General features: G+C 40.6%; 1 protein-coding gene across 1 annotated transcript; it reads right to left on the minus strand.

Moving 5' to 3' along the window:
• Positions 1-546: 546 nt before the first annotated feature.
• Positions 547-22159, minus strand: LOC141754599 (hippocalcin-like protein 4). The gene is made up of 4 exons (XM_074613792.1): positions 21987-22159; positions 2699-2874; positions 1201-1416; positions 547-774 (listed from the first exon to the last, which is right to left on the minus strand). The coding sequence occupies exons 2-4, from the start codon at positions 2858-2860 to the stop codon at positions 577-579; spliced, it is 576 nt and encodes a 191-aa protein (XP_074469893.1). The 5' UTR covers positions 2861-2874; positions 21987-22159; the 3' UTR covers positions 547-576.
• Positions 22160-24609: the final 2450 nt, after the last annotated feature.

The following is a 24609-nucleotide window of genomic DNA, read 5'->3' on the forward strand; positions in this document are numbered from 1 at the left end:
TATACAAATAAGAAAGTTGGGTATAAACAAGACGAAGGTGCAGGTGTTCTAAAAAGAGAGCTGACCTCTGCACTTAAATCACCAGCAGTATATTGTACTGCAGGGTGTAAATCAATATCTCTGTGCCAAAGGTGCTGGAGGAATTTCCTCTTTTCACAGATCATCAGATTGGACGTGTAAAGACACCCGGCTAGACTGAAGCAGAGCTGCACAACGGGACGGCCTGGAAGAAAAGAATGGCATCAACCAGAGGTCCACTGTGTTCCAAACACAGCTCATTGCCATCATCACTGCCTCAAAAAAAAAGGAAAACAGCTTCCCTACCTCCTCCTCCTCCTCCTCCTCCTCCTCCTCCTCCTCCTCCTCCTCCTCCTCCTCCTCCTCCTCCTCCTCCTCCTCCTCCTCCCCACTGCGTCTCTCCCTTCCTTCTCTCATCCTCCTTCCTTCTCTTGTTTCAGTTCAACTCTTCCCCCGTCCCTCCCCTCCCCCCCTCCCCCCCTCCCTCCCTCCCTCCCTCCCTCCCTCCCCCCCTCCCTCCCTCCCTCCCTCCCTCTGTGTCTCCACCCGTCCCTCTCTCTACTTCTGCATGTCACACTGCAGCAGTAGGACGATGGAGGGGTCAGACTTGGCGGCCTCTTTAAACTCTTCCAGGGAGATCTCATCGTTGTGGTCTTTGTCCATCTTGGAGAAGATCTTGTCCACGCGCTGCTGCGGGGTCAGCCCGTCCTCGTTCATACGCATCATGATCACAGTGCCGACCATCTTGTAGATGGCCTGTAAAGAGGGGGAGACGGACAAAATGTTCGATTTTGTCTTAAAATCTATACATAACTGAGATGATTTGTTTTATAGGAACAATGCAGGCTGTTCTTATACGCTGTTCATGGCTATATCTACGAAAAGTAATGCACTGTAACTCGTATATATCACACAAAATCAATTTGTATGTCATCCAAGTAGTTTTGTTGCCTAAACCGAACAAAGTTGTTTCCTGTGAAGACAGAAGTTTATTTTGAAAAGACTGTTTGCATGTATCGAATGGAAATTGACTCGTGTTGCTGGACATTCGAAGGAAAATGCACAAAAAATGAGGAATAACTTTTTGTAAGATATCATACAAACCGTTGTATGAAGATACGTTGAACAAGAACCAGTAAAAACCTCCCAATCTGATTCCTAAATAAAACATTAATCACATACCTCGATGATCTCCAGCATCTCCATGCGTGTGATCTTCCCATCCCCGTCCAGGTCGTACATGTTGAAGGCCCAGTTGAGTTTCTGCTCGAAGCTGCCCCTGGAGGTGATGGACAGAGCGCAGATGAACTCCCTGAAGTCGATGGTCCCGTCGCCGTTCTTGTCAAACGTCCGAAACGCGTGCTGGGCGAACTTTGAGGCGTCACCATATGGGAAAAACTGAGAAAAACAAGGTGACAGTTATATTGTGCATCACTTCATGAAAAATGAAGATGCATTATGGACAATGCAGGATCCTTTGACCTCAGCTGGTCCTCGATTTTGACTATTGTTTATTGAAGGGCAATATTACATTGCTGGAGAACCCCTTTAAAAATCATTATAACCTGTGTAATACCTTAAAATTATAAAAGTATAGGAGATTTTGGTCATTTTCTGCATTACTTGCATGTTTTTTGTGTTTTGTTCTATTGAGTTTGTCCTATTTTATTCTCAGAAACATATTGAAATTGCAGCTACTGTATGTTATTGTAAAGACATTTTTGCATTTACATAACATAGATTTACATTTTTGTAACTAATTTTTAGGGGTGGCCCCGAAGAGTCGACTATTCTGTAAATCATCGGGAAAAAGTGGCTGAAAAATGTGGTTATGAAACAAAGGATCATTCCATTCTGGCTATATGGGGGTGCTAAATGTCTGATCTTACATTGAATTGCTTGGTTTCTCCCAATAAATCATGACATTTAGCCTATTTTGGTATAAATATCAGCCTGTCACATTTCAGTACCATGGACAGCGCAACAATGTTATTTTTATTTGTAGCTTAATCTGTGTTATATAGATCACATGACCCGAGGCCAATGTTTGGATCATGCAATTAAGGATTCATCTTTCATTTTTGTAACAAGACCTTATTTAGGGCTGACCCGAATGCATCGAAGCTTTGACCTTTGCCATGGTAATCAACCTCCAAATCAGTATTCCATTGCCTCATTTTTTTTAACATAAAGGATGTTAGTTGTTAGTTGAAAGACATATTTAAGAGATGAAGTGCTGCAATTGGAGACTTCTTGTTTACAAAATAATATCTGATGTACAAGCCACAGTTGATTTCTATGCCTGAGAATGAGAGGATAAGTAAAACCGATTTAAAAATATCTTTAACCCGATGAAAAAGTCAGTCTCTCTCTGGCGCTGTGCCATCTCAAAGAGTTTACTGAGATGCTCTCTATGCTAAACGCAGTACGATTACTTAACATTAACTTTCTGGTTAACAACCCAACACGCTCTGAGTCATTTAAGAGGTAACTTTTTACATTTTATATAACTATGAAAAAACAACGAAAACAGTTTTCACTCCACCCAACAGCTATGAAAAACACCCAGAATGTGAAAAGACCCTTCTTATTACTACAACTGCCATGACTTAATTTCCTCTGTTTCGTGCCCATTTTCATGCCGCTCTCTCCTGCCCTCCGGTTCCACCCTCATCCTTACCTTAACGTAGAGCTGCTGAAACTCCTCCAGGTTGAGGATGCCAGAGGGACAGTCCTTGAGGAAGCCTTTGTACCACTGCTTGAGCTCCGCCTCGTTGAATTCAGTGTTCTTGGTCAGGTCGTCTAGAACCTCCGGAGCCAGCTTGCTGTTGTGTTTCCCCATGATGCTTCACTTCTCTGGGGGGGGGGGAGAGAGACAGAGGGTGAACACGCAGGTGAGGAGGTGCTAGACAAACCACAGCGACAGCACTAATGTCCCTGTGTTGTTGCTACAGCACAGGTCTCTGAGGAGGCATGTAAACAAGGAATCACCTGCACAGAGACACATTCAGAGGACAGCTGCAATGTCTTTATGTGGCTTTGTGTGTCAAAATACACTGTATAAAAACATTCGCACACATATATAAAGGACTGCAACTAATGATTATTTTCATTGTTGATTATTTTCTCGATTAATCGGTTAGTTTTTTGGTCTAGAAAATGTCAGAAAATGATGAAAAATGTCTATCAGTGTTTCCCAAAAGCCCAAGATGACGTCCTCAAATGTCTTGATTTGTCCCCAATTAAAGACATTCAGTTTACTGTCATAGAGGAGTAAAGAAACCAGAAAATATTCACATTTAAGAGGCTGTAATCAGAGAATTTAGACTTTTTTTTCTTGAAAAATTACTCGAACCAATTAATCAATTAACAAAATAGTTGGTGATTAATTTAAAAGTTGACAACTACTTGATTAATTGTTGCAGATCTACATATATACGCTACAAATATCTTCTTAGTCCTGTTTTCAAAAATGTATTCCACTTAAAATGGTTGTAGCAGGCTCAGTTTTAAAGCCAGAGTGAAGATATTGGTATCATATAAAACTAGAAAAACCTAAGGAATCCATTGGTACTAACCATGTCAAACTAGCCACAAAGGAGGCTAAATAACGCTCCAAACTTAGATACATTTTGGCAAAAACTAGCATGGCCATTTTCAAAGGGGGTCCCTTGACCTCTGACCTCAAGATATGTGAATGTAAATGGGTTCTATGGGTACCCACGAGTCTCCCCTTTACAGATATGCCCACTTTATGATAATCACATGCAGTTTTGGGGCAAGTCATAGTCAAGTCAGCACACTGACACACTGACAGCTGTTGTTGCCTGTTGGGCTGCAGTTTGCCATGTTATGATTTGAGCATATTTCGTTATGCTATATGCAGTACCTGTGAGGGTTTCTGGACAATATTTGTCATTGTTTTGTGTTCTTAATTGATTTCCAATAATAAATATATATATATATACATTTGCATAAAGCTGCATATTTGTCCACTCCCATGTTGATAAGAGTATTAAATACCTAACAAATCTCCCTTTAAGGTACATTTTGAACAAATGAAAATGGGTGATTATTTTGTGATTAATCACAATTAACTATGGACAATCATGCGATCAATTACGATTAAATAATTTAATCGATTGACAGCTATATAAATACAAAATTGTTGATCATTTTAAATATCTTGGAGTTGTTTAAAAAAAAAATTCCATTTCCATAATGACTCATATCATTCTACCTCCATAATCACCCTTGTGTGAGTAAAGCTCCTGATAGCATCACCGCTATTTGGTGCCATAAAACGGCCCATTACCTTGGCTCCTCACCTCACCGGTATTCACATGGCTGAGGAGCACTGCAGTGACGCCATCCCTGACTCATAGCCTCATAGTCTGACAGCTTTCGCACTTTGACACCGGGGGACGCAGCCGAGCCAAGCGGCCGCAAATCCTCCTCTAAAAATCGCAGAGAGATTGTGGGGACAGTATAGAGGCTGAAATATCATCCTGTCATGCTTTATGGCGAGTGAGTCATGTAGAAAGAGGAGACTAAACCCCAGGTCACCGCAAACTGCACAAATATTTTGGACTTTAGTGTTCCCGTGACAAGTGGGAGACACTGAGAGCTTAGAGGAAGAGCAATAACGGACATGAATAGGAGACAGGACTGTCCAGCTTTAACTTGTTTTGAAAAGGTCACCTGTGATCAAGTTGAAACACAAGAATGAATGTTTCTGTCTTCTCAGACAATCATCCCCCAGTTGTTTAGGAAAAGAAAAGAAAAGAAAAGAATGATTGCTGTTCGTGCCTGTAAACTGGATGACAAATATAAAAGCAGGTGCAATCATAGCTGTATTACTGAATGGGTCAGATGGTTACGCATCTGTTCAATGCAATCCTGTGCGATTCAAACAACTTTTTTCAGTCATTGCCGGAAAATAGCTTCCACTTTTACCGTGTTTATAACAGAACCCAGCGTGTGTCAACCATAAAAGAACAAATGTTCCATTTCCACAAAGGACTCTGTGTTTAAATTGCACGGTGACACAAATGGATCCCTTCAGAAATGACTCAGGATTTTTTAGCCATTTGGGTAATGAGCAAGCGCTTTGTGTTTGCTTAGACGCATGCACACTAGTCTCACAAGTCAGTCTCTAAACACTTAGCTCAACTAGAGACTGAAGACAAATCTCCCTGTTTTTTCTGCTAAAACTGGGTGGAAACAATTATCAACCTGATCTCATGGGAAGGCGGGTAAATAGCACAACATTACAAGGACATTCTGTGTGTCATGAGAGCGCATTTTAGCGTGTCATTTGTATGCCACGCAACAAAACTACATCCGCAGTTCGGTTTAGGCAACAAAACCACTTAGTTTGGTTTGGAAATACACCATGGTTGGGCTTAAAATAAGTACATAAACTAAGTACAATACATACGGAAACAACGTAACTGAAGTACGGAAAACACGTCACAAACATCATTAAAATAACTTCAAAATAACTCAGCAACACGCTTGGACAGGAACACAAGTCTCCTGTTCGAAAGTCCTGTGTTTGTTGGACCCATCCACCTCCCCTTCTGCCTGCCAAAAGCAGGCTTTCTCACTTTTTATTCTACGTCACCAGCTCTGAGCATAGTATATCTACGCAGATGTGTTTACATGCCAGTCAGTACAGACTACATGGCGTACACATGACACACCAAAAGCAAGAACGGCGTTCTTATTGCTAAATAAGTTGCGAATGACCGTGTCATTCATACGCCATTTAGTGCAATCGGGCTGCAATTAAAGAGTTTTTTTGGGTTTTTTTCAGATTATTTTTGGGGCTTTTTTAAAGTGAGAGAGAGATAGTTATGAAAAAGGAGAGAGAGGGGTTGACATGCAGCAAAGGGCCACAGGTCAGATTCAAACCCTGGGCCACTGCGTTAAGGACTCAGCCTTGGTACATGGGGCGCCTGATCTACCAGGTGAGCTACAACGGTGCCCCCACATTAAAGAGTTTAAAAAAAAACCTTCATAGCAAAACCAATCCAAAATCTCTAGGGCGGCCCTTCATATTGGGGGCGGTGACACGCAAAAGTCAGGAGCTTGCTTGTAAACACTGTCGTATAAGAAGCACATTCACAGACAACTTGTTAATTTCGGGGCTCTCCATCCACCAGTAAACGGCTCCAGAAAATGTGATTCGCAAGTTTTATTACTCCAGAATCTCCCCGGAGCCGCGCCCTACAGTAGATGACGTCTACCAATAACAGCACGTTATCCCCACGTGGCACAGCCGTACGTCTCCACGCATTTAGATAAACGGTTGTGATTGGCCTGTCTGAATCCAAAACATGTAAGAGGTCTGGCGATACATCGATCTGTATCGATTTATCGATTCAATGATCAACGGTCCAATATCATCAATGCAAAGTGAAAACCTCAATACATATCATCCTCTTTAAGATGTGCCTTTATTTAGAAATTCCCATGGCACGTCTGTGTCACCATTTCCCTCCTTCCCAGTAATACAATTTCTCAAATCATATTTTAGTTGCTTTTTGTGAGTTGATATAAATGTAACTGATTGTGTTAAATGGGCGTATGACAGAATCTCATATCGATCGCAGGCCCCTGAATTGAACTGAATCGAAGTCGTATCATAGACTTGGACGACGATACGATATTTGCTGATGTCACAAAGAATGATTATAATATTGTATTGTGACGAAACTTGATCTTACACCCCTAGTAAGGGTCGTAGGTTTATTCGCCGCCGTTTTAGCAACAACTTTGCATTTAGATATCCCGCCAGACAGGAGGCAGAGATCTCTGATTGTCTGATATCGTGAGACTATACACACACACACACACACACACACACACACACAGTTTCACAAAGCTAACAGCTGCAGGATGGATGCAGACAGATGTTTGGGGCAAGCAGTGTGGAGAAGGATCACATAAAGGTGTTCATGTAGTGTCAGCGACACCTGTGGCGTCATTTTCCCCTGAGAGGCAGGAGGAGGTCACTTTTGGAGGGACCATCATTAAACTAGAGGTATTGAACTCTATGAGTCTCCGCCTCAAGCAGCAGACATTCAGAATGAAAGTCTAACCATCCCTAAATCATTGATAGTGTCCACTCAGGTAGCTCTGTAAATCACTGACAAAGACACACACACCATGAACATTCAAACTTGTGCCACAAGCGGTGGGTTTATTATGGCATGTAGCCTCCTGGGCACACACAAAAACACACACACACACTCCACAGAGTTGCAACGTTGAGTCTTGCCTCCGACCGAGGCAGATGAGATTTTATCCCTCTGTTAGGGAAGCAAATGTAGCAGATAATAGAGTTTCCCGTGGCAGCCAGCGAGAGGCGTGACCAGCCAGGCGAGCAAACACACTGGAAACGTATCCCATCTGAAAGAAGCAAAATGAACACTGCTCACGCCAGCAAAACAGGCAACCCGTAGCTTCATTCTGAGGGTTGCCAGGTCGGATGCTGTCTTCCAGTCAGGTGCTCGGGTCTCTGCTGCCAGCTCATCTTCCTGAGGCACAAATCTATTGAGGGAGACTATTCAGGTGTTGGGGGTTATCTGGAGATACTTTGGTCTTTTTCTTGGATTGGCAAACAGGTCAAATCTCTGTGGAATCAATGAGATGCATTCAAATACATTTTCTCATTTTGCCTGCCAAGAGGGTGAGGCTTATCTGAGTGTATTGACACATGCATATGGGTGCACATGTATGTCAAACTATAGGGTATGCGTGTGTTGCAATAAAGATTTGCTTGTTGTGTTGAGAGAAGCAAAGAACGGACATGTGAATGAATAGAATATAGACTCTTGATGTCCCTGTTCATGTTGGCTGGTTCCAGACCTCTGCCTCTGACCTTGCTGCCCACACCTACAATTTCTTTAAAGGGGACATATCATGCTCATTTCCAGGTTCATACTTGTATTTTTGGGTTTCTAGTTGAACATGTTTACATGCTTTAATGTTTAAAAAACACATTATTTTTCTCATACTGTCTGTCTGAATATACCCGGATTCACCCCCTGTCTGAAATGCTCCGTTTTAGCGCCTGTCTCTTAAAGAAAAAGCCCAGTCTGCTCCGATTGGCTTGTGTGAAAAATATGGTGCACCTTTGCAAAGGTATAGTTCTCAAGCTGTGGGTGATATATTCTAATGAGCCTGCATGTGACATAGGAAGGGTAGCTAAATCTGAAAGTCTTGTTGAATCACATGTTTTCTGATCTAGACAGCCCACAAAAAACTGACTGGGTTGTCTTATTTCACAGTTTGTGGGTTGGTAGGCACTCCAAATGTATGAGCACAAGCACTGAAAAAAATAGTTTTCATGATATGTCCCCTTTAATGATTTAAAAAGTTCTGGTGTTGTGCTCAAGGCTAGCTTTTAACTAATGCCAGCTGAAAAACAACCAGCCCATCAGAGCTTTGTGGCCGGGGTTAAGAATAGGGAGGTCAACTTTCTGAGCCTGAGCCGGAAAAATAGCAGCATTCATGAAAAAAAGCAACAGAAAAATTGCCAAAAAAGTGGCAGCAATCTTGGATGAGATCAACAACAGCAGTACAGGTCATTGTAAGTTGACATACAACAGACAGTAACTGGTGAACATAGTGGAGCATTTAGCAGCTAATAGCCAGATATTTCCCTCTGTTTTGGTCTCCACCAACTCCTGAGACAAAAGAAGAGTGAATATTAGGGATGGATTGATAAATTATCGGCAGATAATTAGGAAATTTATATTATTATGTAGTATTCCCATAAGGAAATTATAGCTGATAAATTATCGGCTGACCATAATAGGCCAAATTGCTTTCATTGACTTAACAAGTGCTAGCATCTACACACTGCGATACAGTAGGTTGCGGTATGCACCTTTAAAGTTGGTTTGCGATCCGCCAATAAACAAAGAGAAGAAGGGGAACAACAAGTGCAGAACGCTGACTAGAGAGCCAAACATGTCGTTGCGGGTGTGGATGTTTTTCACAGTTTCAGAGGAAGACAACATAATCGCAATTTGCGACATGTACAAGTTTATTTATGTAATTAACTAGAAAAAATAAATGAGCATTTGATGTGTCAGAAGTGTTCTTTGTTTTTGTCGTATTAACAATTAAATCATCCACCTCAGGTGTGCTTAATAAACTACAGGATATGAACTTCTTTTTGAAATATTATTAAATTATCAGTTATCAGCTGAAAAAAAATCTATATCGTGCATCCTTAGTGAATATTGGACCCACATTTGTCAGGTGGACAGAAAAAACACTCCAAATGAATGTTAACGTTGCTTTGTGTCTGCTGGATGTGAAATATTATTAACATATTCAGCACAATAACTAAATGCTGATAACAGTGTTGTGTTTATAGATTGTTCTGCTACCTCCAAAAATAAAATCAGTAATGCTGCTTTTAAATTTGCATATTTCTTCAATCGTCATGAAAAATGTTAACTGCTCCTATGGCAACTGCCCTGTGTTACACAACTCTCTCCTGATTGGTTGGGGCAAAACAAAACAATATAACCCCCCTCCCAACCAGAAACTGGCCACCATGAACATGATGTGAGAATGAATAAATTAAGTAATAGAAAATGGCAATTCTGCCTGCGGATCTCAAAGTGAAGCTAACCTGGTATCTTTCAACTATCATCAGCTTAAGTTCAAAATTACCAATTTCAGTTTCGGCTTCAATAAACCCACAAAGGATCAAATCTCCGGGGAAAACCATTTATGCTCTCTCATGCCGGTGCATTCAAAGTCACTCCCTCTGGTGCTAATATGAAATTGCTTTGTTCCCCAAATGCTGCAAATTCACTCAAATATATATCAATATATCAATTGGCCTGGCAACATTCTGTAGTCGTCTGTTGTCCGTTCACGTCAACACACGGTGGAGGACGTAGCACACACACACACAAACTAGGGACAACCAGGGACATATTTCATCACACACAGGAATTCTTACACATACAGACACCTCGTACACTGACATGAAAAATATAATGATATAGGAGGAGAAAGCGAGAAAAGATGAAGAGGCTGTGTGGAAAGAAAAAAATTAAAATACGGGAGGATGACTCAATCTAGATTCACACCTCTGAGGGAGAAGACAAATAGACAGACAGACAGGGAGAGAGACGGGGAGTGAAGAGGCGATGAAGATGGGAGGACGGAGAAAGATGGGAGGCGGCAGGCAGATAAGCAGAGCTTGTTGAAAATTGTCCCAACAGGCGTTGAATGGAGAAAGACTTGCATCTTATTGAGTCTGAAGGGGCCTTAACGCATGCTCATCCCGGCAGTCAGACTGAGAGTAAACACAAAGTCTAATCGGAGTTGTAAATGCGTGGGCGACCGTGTGTGTGTGTGTGTGTGTGTGTGTGTGTGTGTGTGTGTGTGTGTGTGTGTGTGTGTGTGTGTGTGTGTGTGTGTGTGTGTGTGTGTTTGCCGGCCCAGCTTGATGGGCAATCATGCTGATTGGATAAGCTAGTTAAACATGTTTGCGTGCCAGAGTCAGTAGTAATAAAGCTTATATTTAGATGGCAGTTTTCTTAAACTCCAGGCACTTGTCACAGTTAGGAGAGCAGGCAGCAAAGGAATTTATTCACGTCAGAACAAATTACGCATAAACATCACAACAAGGCAATTCAGTCACACACACAGCAGTCAAATGTCACACAAACACACACTAATTATATCATAAATATTATAAATCAGCGAGAGTAACATAGCGCCACCTGAATATCTTGTGTTTGCATGGCCTTCAGTGGTTTAAGGTCTCACCTTGCTGCAGTGATGTACAGGTGTACTCCAGGACCCCCGTGACATCACTGTTAGGTGTGATGATGTCACAGGGTCTTCCCCTATTCGGAATTGGTAGGAGAAACTTTTAAAGCCAACATATACTGTGATCTGGTGTCATAGTGATATGAGATATACCATAAAATATTGATAAATCTGTTCCAGTAAGCACCAGTGGTCTAATGTGTATCTATTTGGAGATATGAAAACACTTGAGTATTCTGCTGCATCAAATAATGATGCTGAAGGTACCGTTGTGGGTTTGTTACTGCATTAAGCAATTACTGTATGTTGGTCTAATGCTCTAAGGGCGCTTTCACAAGCCAGCATTCAGTCCGTTTTAATCAAACTCTGGTGGGGTTCATTTGGGCAGTTGTGAATGCAGTAATCGTACTCTGGCGCGGACCAAAACAACTGAGACCGCTTGCGAGAGGTTGCCTCAGACCGTTTCCAAGCGAACCAAAACGCAGGGCTGCCTGTGTGGGCATTTGTCGAGATGGACGCAGGTAAACAACGGGTTAACATGAGTGGGAGAGGACTGAGGTTTGCTTGAGAGCATACAGAATATGCTAAATAAAGTCCACAAAAAAGTGATGTATAGAGTATAAACTGGAGAAGAGGGGATTCGTGTGCACGGTAGATCAGTGTTGAGTCAAAGTGGAAAAACGTTGACAGCAATATATCAAAGTCTGTGATTCCCTTCATAGAAGCGGCAACTCTCGAGAGGAAAAAGATAAATTTGCTCCTTCGTACTCGCCCCTCAGCAAATTTTTTTTTTTTATTTGGTCCGTTTTAGTTTGTGCACTGTGAAACCGAACCACACTAAATAGAAAATGAACCAAAAGTGTCAATTTCCCTAGATTCGGACTATAGCCAAACAGACTATGACTTGTGAAAGCGCCCTAAGGGTCGTCGTGGATGGCACATTGAAGACGAAATAATAAAAAGTGAGTGATGCCAGTATTATTGACAGATGCAATAGTGCTGAAATGATTAGTCGATTTATCAATTAGTCAAATGACATGAAAATGTATCAACAACTTTGATAGCTGATTAGAGTCATTTCTTACACATTTCTTGGTTCCAGCTTGTTCCAAAATATTCAAATATTTTAGTCACCAGGAAATTGCGATTTTTTCACTATGTTGTGATATAAGGGATGATGAAAATAGTTGTTAGTTGAAGCCTAAAAATGAAATAACGAAAATAAAGCTGACTTGACTAGTGTGACAAAAATCACACTTGAATTATTCTACTTTATTATGAAAAGTATTTTTCTTTTCTGGACGCTGACAGTAAGAGGCAACATGAGGAACAAAACACGGTTGAAAAGCAGCGGCTTTACACTGTTCCTCTGTTATTACTACGAGGCTCGGCCACTCTGGCTTTAACTGAACGGAGCCCGGGGGGGAAATGTGTCGGTGTCCCTGTGCCTGAAAATGATTAGCTGGCAAAAGCTGTAATTGAGTTGGAAAGAGAGCAAAAATGGGAAGCTAGGCCTCCCGTACAATAGTCATTTCCTGTGTGTGTTTCTGTGATGATGTGTGTTTGTTGTGTGTTTGTGTATTTGCAATGGCAATAACCTTTGTGAGAGTGGAAAAAGTACAACGGACTGTAGAAGCAATAGGAAAACAATCAATAGGTGACCAGTCCAATACCAGCTCAGGCCATGAACAACTACACTGTGAAACGTGTGTGTGTGTGTGCATGTGTGCATGTGTGCGTGCGTGAGAGAGAGAGAGAGAGAGAGAGAGAGAGAGAGAGAGAGAGAGAGAGAGAGAGAGAGAGAGAGAGAGAGAGAGAGAGAGAGAGAAAGAAATTACATATATAATAGAAATCTGATGAGAGGTGGATGGACAGCGTATTGATAAGTGGATGATAAACCACACCCTGAATGCTCGTCGTGGCAGCTCACCAAACCATCAAAAGTGAAATAGAACAATTTGTCGTCTTGACAACCGTTGCCTGGCTCGCTGCCAAACAGCGGATGATGCTCTCGGACAATCGAAACTGTCCATCTGCCAACTGGATCTGACTGATATACTGTATGGGCCTGATGTGGGGGTTTTATTGAAGATCTAAATATTGGCCAGTGTCTTCCACGTCCCACATGATGCTCTGTGTTTGATCAAATATTTATTGTGGAATTGAAAAGTAGAGTATTATACTGCTTGTTTACGAGAAACAACCTGATATAATTCTAATGCAATTTCTGCATAAATGTTGTCTTTTAATTAGTGCTTTTATTAAACTGAAATGCAGACGCACGCTGTGTGTGTAATGTCGTGGTATTTATACGCCTTCCTGAGAGACCGGGTTGGATAGATAGTAGCAGTTCTAATATAGTGGTAGTAGCCTATTAGAAGAATTAGAAATAGTAGTAGTATCTTAAATATAATGTCCGTATCATATTGGTCTTCATAAACAGTTAAAATGTATGGTTACTGTATGTAATTACAGAGTTATGACAGAACATGTTGGTGCTGACTGAGGTGTTGCTTCCTATCAGTATGATCTCCATATCGTCCTAATCTACATACATCTCTCTGGTGACTTGAGCAGCAAGGATGCATCGCTATAGAAACGCAGCTCACCTCAGTGCAGTTCAAACTCTAATTTAAGACCAGGCAGCACGGCGAGCCTGGGGAGAAACACGGGGGACTGTGTGTGTCAGAGCTCTTATGAGTCAGTCTCTCATCTAACCTTTATCTCCCATATCTCCAAAACATCATTCATTCACCTCAGCATTCATTTATTGCCACGGTTGTTACACATTTACTGATGTCTGGGTGACTCATGTCTGAGTGCTGCTCTAATTGCGGCCTATTGTTTCTGTCTGTGCCCTCCCAAACCTGCGCAGCATTGTAAAATGTGACTAATAATATTCCGGCGACACCTTTAAACTCAGCAGAAGCAGGAAAGATGCCAGCACACACACACACACACACACACACACACACACACACACACACACACACGCACACACACACGCTCATACGCACAAACACACATTTTCCTATATTACATAAACCGTGGTGGAGAGTTGTTGTTGTTGTTGGTTATAAAGCTCAGGTGTTCCAGACACAAACAGGCTCTCCAACAAACATACCCGTGTCCCGTAAGCACACACACACACACACACACACACACACACACACACACACACGCACACACACACACACACACACACACACACACACACACACATACAGTAGTGGTGTGTTTATTGTGTTGAAAGCATTGTGAGAGAACAGGGGAGACATGGGACAAATGCCTGCAGCACTTACCCCCGCTGCTCCTGTGCTGAACGCTATCATCACCATCCTCTGTTGACATGAACATTTAATGTGTTCTGAAACTAAAACTGGTGCTGCAGTAGGTGGCCAATCAACATCTAACAACCTACAGAATAATGTCAGATCAAAAGCTACTACAGTATGTGCGCCACTTTAACTTAATCACTTGCATTTCAGACGTTGCCAAACACGACCACATCCTCCGAGCACTCTCTGTAATACATGCAAAATATACATTAGGCTGGAATATGTGATGAAAGCACTAAAGGATATGAAGTGCAGCCAGGCGGCAACCTCCAGTTCTGAAAAGTGAAGCCAATGCAGAAGTGCCTTAAATTTGCATTCTTTCTCATAGCCAGCAGGGGGCGACTCTTCTGGCTGCAAAAAGAAGTCTGATTGTATAGAAGTCTATGAGAAAATGAGCCTACTTCTCACTTGATTTATTACCTCAGTAAACATTGTAAACATGACTTTATGGTCTCAATCACTAGTTTCAAGTCTTCTTCAATACAGCATGATGTTCATTTAGTAAATTATGGTCACATTTAGAGTCAAATAGACCATAAAGCAGGGGATGCTTTAGGGCGTGGCTACCTTGTGATTGACAGGTCGCTACCACGGCGTTGTACGGTCTGGGAGTTGTCGGTGTTTTTGTCTTGCAACTTTGACCCTTTCACAGAGTGTTTTCAGCTCATGACGAGTTCATATTAACATTTTAATCGCCTAAAATTGTCTTATGGTTGTCCTTAGCTCCACCTTTTTGTTGCATTTCTGGTTGCAAAAAAACATGCAACCAACCAAGATGGTGATGGCCAAAATGCTGAACTCGAGGCTTCAAAACGTCAGTCCACAAACCAATGGCTGACATCACGGTAACTACGTCCACTTCTTATATGCAGTCTATACTGTAAGTGTAGTACATAGATTTACAGTTTCAGTTATTTTTTTCTTTTCATTGCAAACTCTTTAATCATTATTTTTCACATTTGTAGACTCATGTATTTAGAGACTACAATGTGAGACTGATTTTTTTGCTCATTTTGCCAGCGATTGTTTTGGACTTGTTTTTTTGCCACTGACATGGACTCAACAAACATTAGCCCTGACTTATTTTGAATTCCACTTATCTTCTGCTAAAAGTTTAGTAATCTCCAGCAAATTTCTTTAGCACAAAAATGTGACAGACTTTCACACATTAGGACAGCTGACTGTCTCTCATAACTTAAGAGGCAACATCTTATGCATCAGATGCCAACCAAATCAACAAGTCAGCTTTTAGCCGACTGTGTACACGACTGTTTGGGTCATGATAAATAAAGCAATGGGGAAAAAGTTGTAGACACCTTGCTTTCAACAAATGAAAATATGGAATACTAAATTAAAAAAGGAGCACACACAGTACAAAAGACAAACATAATTGGCCCCAATATAGCCGACAGAACATATAGTTTGCTACCGCGGCATAAACCACAACATATATAGACGTGCATGGACTTTTCTTACATAGACCAAACCACTTCACTTGTGTAAAAATCTGCTGACAAGAAACTGGCAAAAATTATGTCAAAATGCATATTTAGAACAATTCCAAATCTCCAGTGGATGCTAGAAAGCTTTTTATGTGAAGCAGCACTAAGATGTGTTGAGTTTGCATTAAAAACATACAGACATTGCAAACCTGCACATACAGGCGTCTGCTTTCTGACAACCGTTGCGTCATGCTGCATGTTTGTTTTTTATCCACCTCAGCTGTGGCATTGAAAGAACACCAAGACTAGCTACCTCAGATTTGATAAACAAGAAACCCCAGTATACCCAGAAATAACTATTGAATTAAATATTGCAAGTGCAACAATCCTTGTTCCGTTTGTTCCCACTGAAAATCTGTGTAATTATATGAAGGCATTATATATTGTCCATTCATCCAAGACCGGAGTGTATCCCAGCATGCATTGGGCTAGAGGCAGTGCATACCCTGACAGGTTGTCACTCTATCACAAGGCTGACTCATACAGTGTATAGACAGATCAATGGATTCACACCCACATTCACACCTATGGGAAATTTTAGCATCGTCGGTTCACTTTAGACTGTGGGAGGAAACAAGAGCGCTCAGAGACAGAACTGAACCTGTGACCGTGTAGCTGGAAAGCAACACTCCTAACCACTGAACCACTTTAGTGTGTTAAAGGTAAAAGAAAAACTAAATGTGCTGCACGATTCAGCTTAAAGGAATACTTCAACCATTTGTATATCAACTACTCACCACGTGTTACCTTGAATTCTTGGAGAAAAACTTCTCTAACGCCTCCACGGTGAACGGAGAATCAACAAAACAGAGAAAAGTCTGCAAGTTTGCTTTACAAGCGGGAATATTGCTCAAATCATGTGAAAATGAGACACCTGTTCTGATTCTCCGTTCACCCTGGAGGTATGCGAAAAAAAACAATGTTTTCTTCAAGAACTCAAGGTAACACGCTCTGAGTTATTGATATTAGGGCTGTCAATTTATTTAAATATTTTGATTGTCCATATTTAATCATGATTAATCACAAATTAATCACACATTATTTTTTTATCTGTTCAAAATGTACCTTAAAGGGAGATTTGTCAAGTATTTAATACTATTATCAACAAGGCAGTAGACAAATATACTTGCTTTATGTAAAGACATGTATATATTTATTATTGGAAATCCTTTAACAACTCAAAAAAATGACAGATATTGTCCAGAAACCCTCACAGGTACTGCATTTAGAATAATAAATATGCTCAAATCATAACATGGCAAACTGCAGCCCAACAGGCATCAACAGCTGTCAGTGTGTCAGTGTGCTGACTTGACTATGACTTGTCCCCAAACTGCATGTGATTATCATAAAGTGGACATGTCTGTAAAGGGGAGACTCGTGGGTACCCATAGAACCCATTTACATTCACATATCTGGAGGTCAGAGGTCATGGGACCCCTTTGAAAATGTTCATGCCTGTTTTTCCTCGCCAAAATTTAGCATAAATGGAGCGTTATTTAGCCTCCTTCACAACAAGCTAGTAAGACATGGAATGGATTCATCAGGTTTTCTAGTTTGATGCCAGTATCTTCACTCTAGCTTTAAAACTGAGCGTGCTACAACCTCCGAAAGATAAATTGCGTTAATGTGTTGGAGAGATTAGTGGCGCTAAAACTAATTTGCGTTAATGCGTTTTTATCGCGTTAACTTTGACAGCCCTAATTGATAAACCACTATAGTCATTTTGTGGGTGAATTATCCCTTTAATATGTTTCTCCATCCATTCTTTCTCATAAATGTCACAGCCAAAATGTGACTAATGAATACCAAATACCATACTTTTTATCTTAGTTCTGAGATCAGTTCCTCGCCACACTTTCCATGTTACTACATTGTACCTGTCCATCCTACTGGAGGAGACTCTTATCAATGGCGTCCACTGATAACTGTGGGTGTTCATTAGTTATCCGCCAGCGATGCCAAACTCCTTCACTCAACATTCCTTTGTTGTTGCTCAGCCATTATCAGCTGGTCCATGGGCTCTCTCTCACTCACACACACACACAGACCCATCCTTATATTCCAACATCTGTCTCCCTGGGTAATAAAGCATGTGACAGGAATGGATGAATCAATCAGTCAAGGGACACACACATACAGCATCCTACACACACAAATACACACAGTCGCTGAGCCAGGCACACATTCAGCCGGTGATGCATGAGACAGATGCATAGTAGACCTGGCCACGGGCTTACAACAAAATGGAAGTGATAAAAAGGGAAGGAAAGAAAGAGATACACAAAGTGTGTGTGTGTGTGTGTGTGTGTGTGGGAGGGGGGGGGGGGGGCGGGGGGGGGGGGGTCATATCATCATTCATCAACTGCTGTTAAAAAAAGGAAAAAGACTGGAAAAACAAACAACGCACACACACACACAACATATGCACAGACAGGAAACTGTAGGGTAACATGGTGCTCCAAGCTGATGTTATTGTGCTCTACAAAATATGGATCAATAGGTGTTTCCAGAGTAGAGGAAGTAGCTCTGATCATGTGTTCTCCCATCCAGCGATCTATCAGTCAGCTGTTATGTGAAACTGCTTCTTTCCACCTCCTATTGTGAACAACAGCAGGGAGCTCTGACTATGTCTAACATCACCGTAAAGACCGAACAACTGCGTCTTTAGGAAACAGCCTGTTGCTCGTCTGCTTATGTGACGAGAACGTAGACTCTCTGTGTTGCTCTAGAGCTAAACAATATTCACCACTGAGTAGCACTTTTGTAAATCCTGGTGAGATTGATTGAAAATAGACAATAACACTGCACAGTTTTGAGATAAATGAGAGAATAGCAATGAGAGCGTGTGTTTATATAAAGTCTTAAAGTATAGGTCAATAAGAAAAACATATTAGTGGAAGCTTTGTGTTCTTTATTTGGATTATCACTCAACAGAGTGTACTTTAGAGGTAACAACCAGGCATGATGTTGCTCTCAACAGTTAGAGGTACAATCCATGATCCAAATGTAAATGAAGGGCAGCTGCACCACCAAAGTTTAAAACACAAAATTGGAGAATGACGTTACTCCCGATGTGATTGAGAGATCATTTAATACATGGATTAATACTAAACAACAACAATCAAAGTTATATTGATGCTGAGAAACCAACCTGCTCTCATGGGAAGGTGTAAACATTACAAGGACATGCCGCTTGTCATGATAACGCATTTTAGCCTCTTCACATGTCATTTGTATGCTTCTTTTGCATGTCATTTTTACGCCACACAAACAAGTAAGGGATAATGTACAGCTAGCGGGTCATTGTTGTGAAATAAACCCCCGTCGGGGTCCTGCATTGCCCTGTTGGGGTTAATTTCCCAACAATGACCCGCTCGCTGTACATTATCCTGATTATTACACAGCTGCTTAATTAAGAAATCTATAATTTGACACAAATACGGCCCGCCAGAGTCCGAGATCGGAACTGCGCCCATGGCAACGGTGTGTTATACATAGCAACGGTCCGTTATGAAGAAATAACTGTGTAATAAAGCTATAGGGTAACGGCTGCAGTTAGGTTTAAGCAAAAAAAACAACTTAGTTAGGTTTAGAAAAAACATCATGGTTGGGCTTAAAATAAGTACGTAAACTAAAAAATATGTATGTAAACAACGTACAGAAGTATGGGAAACATGTCACAAACGTCACTAATGTCATTAACATAACTTCAAATAACTCAATAACACTTTGAGACACGAACACCGGTCTACTGGTTAAAAATGTCCTGTATTTGTTGGACCCATCCACCTACCCTCCCGCCCACCATAAGTGGACTTTATCGCTTTTTATACATCACTAGCTCTGAGCGTGGCATATTCACACGGATGCGTTTACATTACAGTCAGTACAGACTACATGGCATACAAATGGCATGCCAAAAGCAAGAATGGCGTTCTTATTGCACGCAAAATTACTTGCAATTACCGTGTTATTTATACGCCATTCAGTGCGACCGGGCTGGAGAAGAAGATGAGTTATGTGATTTAAAAGTCAACCTCGACTCTATACAGTATGTGAGCAATCCTGCAATTTATATGCATAAATCAATTATTGATTGGAGAAGGAGGAGGCGGTGCTGAATAAGAGGGTAATTGTGCCACTGTAATAGCTCCCTTGCGGGATGCTCAACACCACTCGAGACAGCCTGACTCTTGAAAACTATCTGCTGAGAGAGTACAAGTGGGTTGCAGTAAGTTAAACAGAACAGAACCAACTGTATTTTTTTGGCTTAATTAAAAGCAAAGACTACAAACAAACAAACAATTACACAACACTTTATTATATCTGTACTGACACATTGCATCACCTAAAGTTAACATAGACAACGTGGCAGATTAGCAAATGTGTATCCATCAGCACTGAGAACCATTGTGCACTAAAGGCTGGCAGCCAAAGGACTACCGAGCCAAACTGAGAGGCCAGCTGTCTGCCATATAGACGTACCCGTCACTTTTGTGTTTGTGTCTTTCCATTATCATCATGGAGCATTGCTTTGCTAATTTGTATTGTATATGAACTAGGGCTGTCAATCAATTGTTAATTGCGGTTAATCAGCACATTTTCTATCTGTTCAAAATGTACCTTAAAGGGAGATTTGTCAAGTATTTAATACTCTTATCAACATGGGAGTGGGCAAATATGATTGCTTTATGCAAATGTATGTATATATTTATTAACGGAAATCAATTAACAACACAAAACAATGACAAATATTGTCCAGAAACCCTCACAGGTACTGCATTTAGCATAAAAAATATGCTCAAATCATAACAAACTGCAGCCCAACAGGCAACAACAGCTGTCAGTGTGTCAGTGTGCTGACTTGACTATGACTTGCCCCAAACTGCATGTGATTATCATAAAGTGGGCATGTCTGTAAAGGGGAGACTCATGGGTACCCATAGAACCCATTTTCATATCTTGAGGTCAGAGGTCAAGGGACCCCTTTGAATGTGGCCATGACCGTCTTTCCTCGCCAAAATTTTGCCGTAAGTTTAGAGCGTTATTTATTTATAGTTGGTACCAATGGATTCCTCAGGTTTTCTAGTTTCATATGACACCAGTATCTTCACTCTAGCTTTAAAACTGAGCCCGCTACAACCTAAAAATCCCAAGTTGCGCTTTAATGTGTTAAAGAAATTAGTGGCGTTAAAACAAATTTGCGTCAACGCGTTATTATCGCGTTAACTTTGACAGCCCTAGTATGAACACAATCAATGAACATTAGACCCAGCAAGGCATGTAGACACACACACACACACGGTCAGTTGCTGTGATGCAATAACTCATCAGTTATGACCCAGCCGCCCGAAGGCCACCAGTAATGCGGACGAGCTCACACACACAGCAGCAGCGCACAGTGGAAGCTGGTCCTATTGATCGTGCAGGACCGGGTGTCATTCGCAGAGGACCGGATCATGCAGATGGAACTAAACCACTTGAATCAGCCTGCTGTGTTTCTATGTCTGTATTTCACAAAAGAACTCGAAATTACTTTGAAGGCAAAAAAGTGAGACATGCTTCTTTTGCTCACTAACTCTATTTATGCACTTATTGTAGTTAGTACAACAGCATTCACACCCTATACCACTGCATTCCAGACATGCGCAAATCAACACATATGTGATGCAATTTGCATGCTTATGTCACGCTTATTTATGTGCAGAACAGAGAGAGAGAGAGAGTCCAGGTCCAGTGGTGCGACACACAGGTTGCCTTATTGTGTTCATCCATTGATTGCTCTCAGAGCATGAAGGACATTCTGACTTCCCCCGGCTGCATTTCCACATCCGTTTCGGAAGAAAACAGTTAAAGCACCAAAGCATCAAAGATGTATAGAGCATTCTACTACAAATGATGTAACAAAAGCATGATCATGTGTGCTGCCACCATGGCCGATATGGTCAGCAAAAGTGCCCCCTTTGGTCCCGGGTTCAACTGCCTCTACAGCCCTGAGTGTCCTTGAGCAAGACACTGAACCCCCCTAACTGCTCACCAAGGCAGTCCAGTATAATTGAAACCTTGACTTGACTCTTTTTATAAGTGTAACGCACTGAGACTGACAGGGTGAAGGGTTCCCTCTTCCTGGTGAAACACCTCTGGTACCAGACCAGTCAAATAATGACTTCCTGTCTCATCACTTATTGTTTCTCTTAGTTAGAAATTAAAGGAATATGTGTTCACCAACACTTGTACACATTAACATGATGACACACAAAAAAGAGCATTTACAAATAATAAAACATTTAAAAATATATATATGTCCTCCACTTACCCTGTGATGTTTGGAAGAAGAATAAGCTCCTCACAGCTATACAAACAAATGTCTCTTCTTTTGCTTTTGCAGCTATTCTCTCCGCAGTGTTTTGGTCCAGAGCAGTTCCTCCCTCATGTACAGTAACCTTCTCGTTAACTCTCCTCTCTCTCTCTCTGGAAGAAGATGAATGAACCGCTGCGTCTCCCTTGCCAACACATTAGCATAGAGGCCGCCTCCCCAGCGCCATCATTAGCTGGGACGCAGTTTAAAGGAGGATCCTGAGCATCTGATTGGACGGAGCTGCTTGTCAATAAGAGAGAGCGCGCGCCTGTGCCATCGCGTCCTGTCTGTTGCGCGCACGAGAGAGAGAGAAAGAGAGAGAGTGAGAGAGAGAGAGATTGAGTTTGAGTTTTTAAATAATCATTTAGTCAGATACAATTTTGTTCTACATTCACAATGATTTGCAACAAAGACAATCACAAACTATAATACAAAACAGAAACAAACAATACTTCAATTAAATTAAATTAACTAATTTATTAATTTCCAAGTCCTTTTAAAGAGAAAAGTATTTCTTCATAATCCCATACATTTTGAAAAGCATCCTCTATTTTTACATAATATTTATATTCTATCAATACCTGTGCTTTAACTAAACTCTTGCAAACTAATAATATAATAATATCCATTTTTTTTCCTCTGCTTAAATAGATTGGCAATTTTGCTTGAGAGAGAGAGAGAGTTTTTGAAAAATCATTTATTCAGATAAAATTTGTTCTACATTCACAATAATTTGCAACAAAGAAAATCACAAACTATAATACAAAACATAAACAATACTTAAATTTAATTAAATTAACACATCTGCAAAACAAGTAATTTCAAGTCCTTTAAAGAGAAAAGTATGTCTTCATAATCCCACACATTTTGAAAAAGCATCTTAATCCTCCATTTCGACATAATATATATATTCTAAGCAATACCCATGCTCTAACTAAACTCTTGAAAACTTATAATAATATCCAATTTTTTTTCCTTTGCTCAAATAGATTGCCAATTTTGCCTGAGAGATGAGAGCAATCAAAACAGGAAAATGCAGATGATAATTGCTCAGTATAAGAATTAGCATATATCTCTCGTTGCCAGTTACCTCTCCTTCAAATTCACCCAATTTATGCAAAAGATTGATTGAGCTCAAAATTGCAACTAGATTAACCTGCTATAGGTACCCCTCGGGCAGCTGCTTGGCCCTTGTTTCCTTTTGCATATTCCACATCACTTCAAGAATATGAATTATAGTATCATAAAACAGAAATAATGTAGGTATTAAAACTAGATTTCACACAGTGGACCCACTTCCAGACAGGTATTCAAGATTATGTAATACAAAAAGATGTTTATCTTAAAGTTCCCCTCCAAAAAATATGATTCAAAAACTTATTTTTAAAAAAACAGTCATATCCTGACAGTATATTGCATGAAACATGAAAAAAAAAACAGAAAACAGAGCCTGAAAACAGAGCCAAGAGGAGGTGCAGAAGTCTAGTTATCTCTCAGAACACTTGAATTACAATATGCTGAAAGGTTATTATGGAATTATTGCCCAATGATGCCAAACATATTCGGCTTACTGCAGGTTTAAGCTTCACTGTGCATGTGTCATGATGTCTCTCTGTGCAGAGTTTGACACTATGTATCTGCAGAAGGGGGAAAGTTTCTCTGCACTCACCTTAAATCTGATTTTAAGACGTGAATGAGGCGCAGGAGTTTTTTGACATCACAGCTAGATTGGAAGCCAATAGCGGTCCAATATGAAATTTACGCACATGTGATGTGAGAACTTGACTTCAGTGCAATAATTGAACAATATTTACATAATGAGGGAGAAGGAGGAATTGTAATTTAAGATTTTTTAATGAGGTGATTGAACTTTCGAAAAACAATATCAGACACAAAGTATTATTCCAAGCAGATTTACCTAAAGCCCTTATCATGTCTGCAACCCTAATGCCCAACAAGAACGGTGATAATGGACCCTGGATTACATTAATCCACTGACAGCATTTTTAAAATTCTTGCTTTCTATAATGTCTGCACGTAGCAGCTATGGTATGGTTAAGGTTAGTCCAGCGTGCTGGATTATTTTGATTAATTATCAGAGCAGAATTTAAAATATATAAGAGTTGGATGAACAAATAAACAGTATAGTATTAATATGACTACATTGCATTAAAGCATGTTGACTTGTTGGGAACAAATCCAATTGTAGTAAGTGAAAAAGAAAAGCTCCAGATGTCACTGGTAGACAAAGTCTCTACTTTGTCTTTTAATGGTACAAATGTCATTTTACGGGAGTAATTATGACCTTTTGTCTTACCCTATGACGGGCATTATTGGAGGCAATAATGCCTGACATTGTTATGTAATGATTTCAACTGTAGTGCATTTATTGATTTCTTTTGTGCTAACATGGTTCTTCACTCTGCTGTTGTTATTTGCAAAATCCATTATCCATTATCATTTGTATCTGAGTGTATAGAAATTATAACAATAAAGCAGATTTGATTTCAATTTATGTGAGCTAAATATAACAGAACTCAAGTAAACCCAGCCTTGTTATTTCATTTAGGCTAAAATGTCA

This window comes from Sebastes fasciatus, chromosome 17 (genome assembly GCF_043250625.1).
Source record: "Sebastes fasciatus isolate fSebFas1 chromosome 17, fSebFas1.pri, whole genome shotgun sequence".
Taxonomy (NCBI): Eukaryota; Metazoa; Chordata; class Actinopteri; order Perciformes; family Sebastidae; genus Sebastes; species Sebastes fasciatus.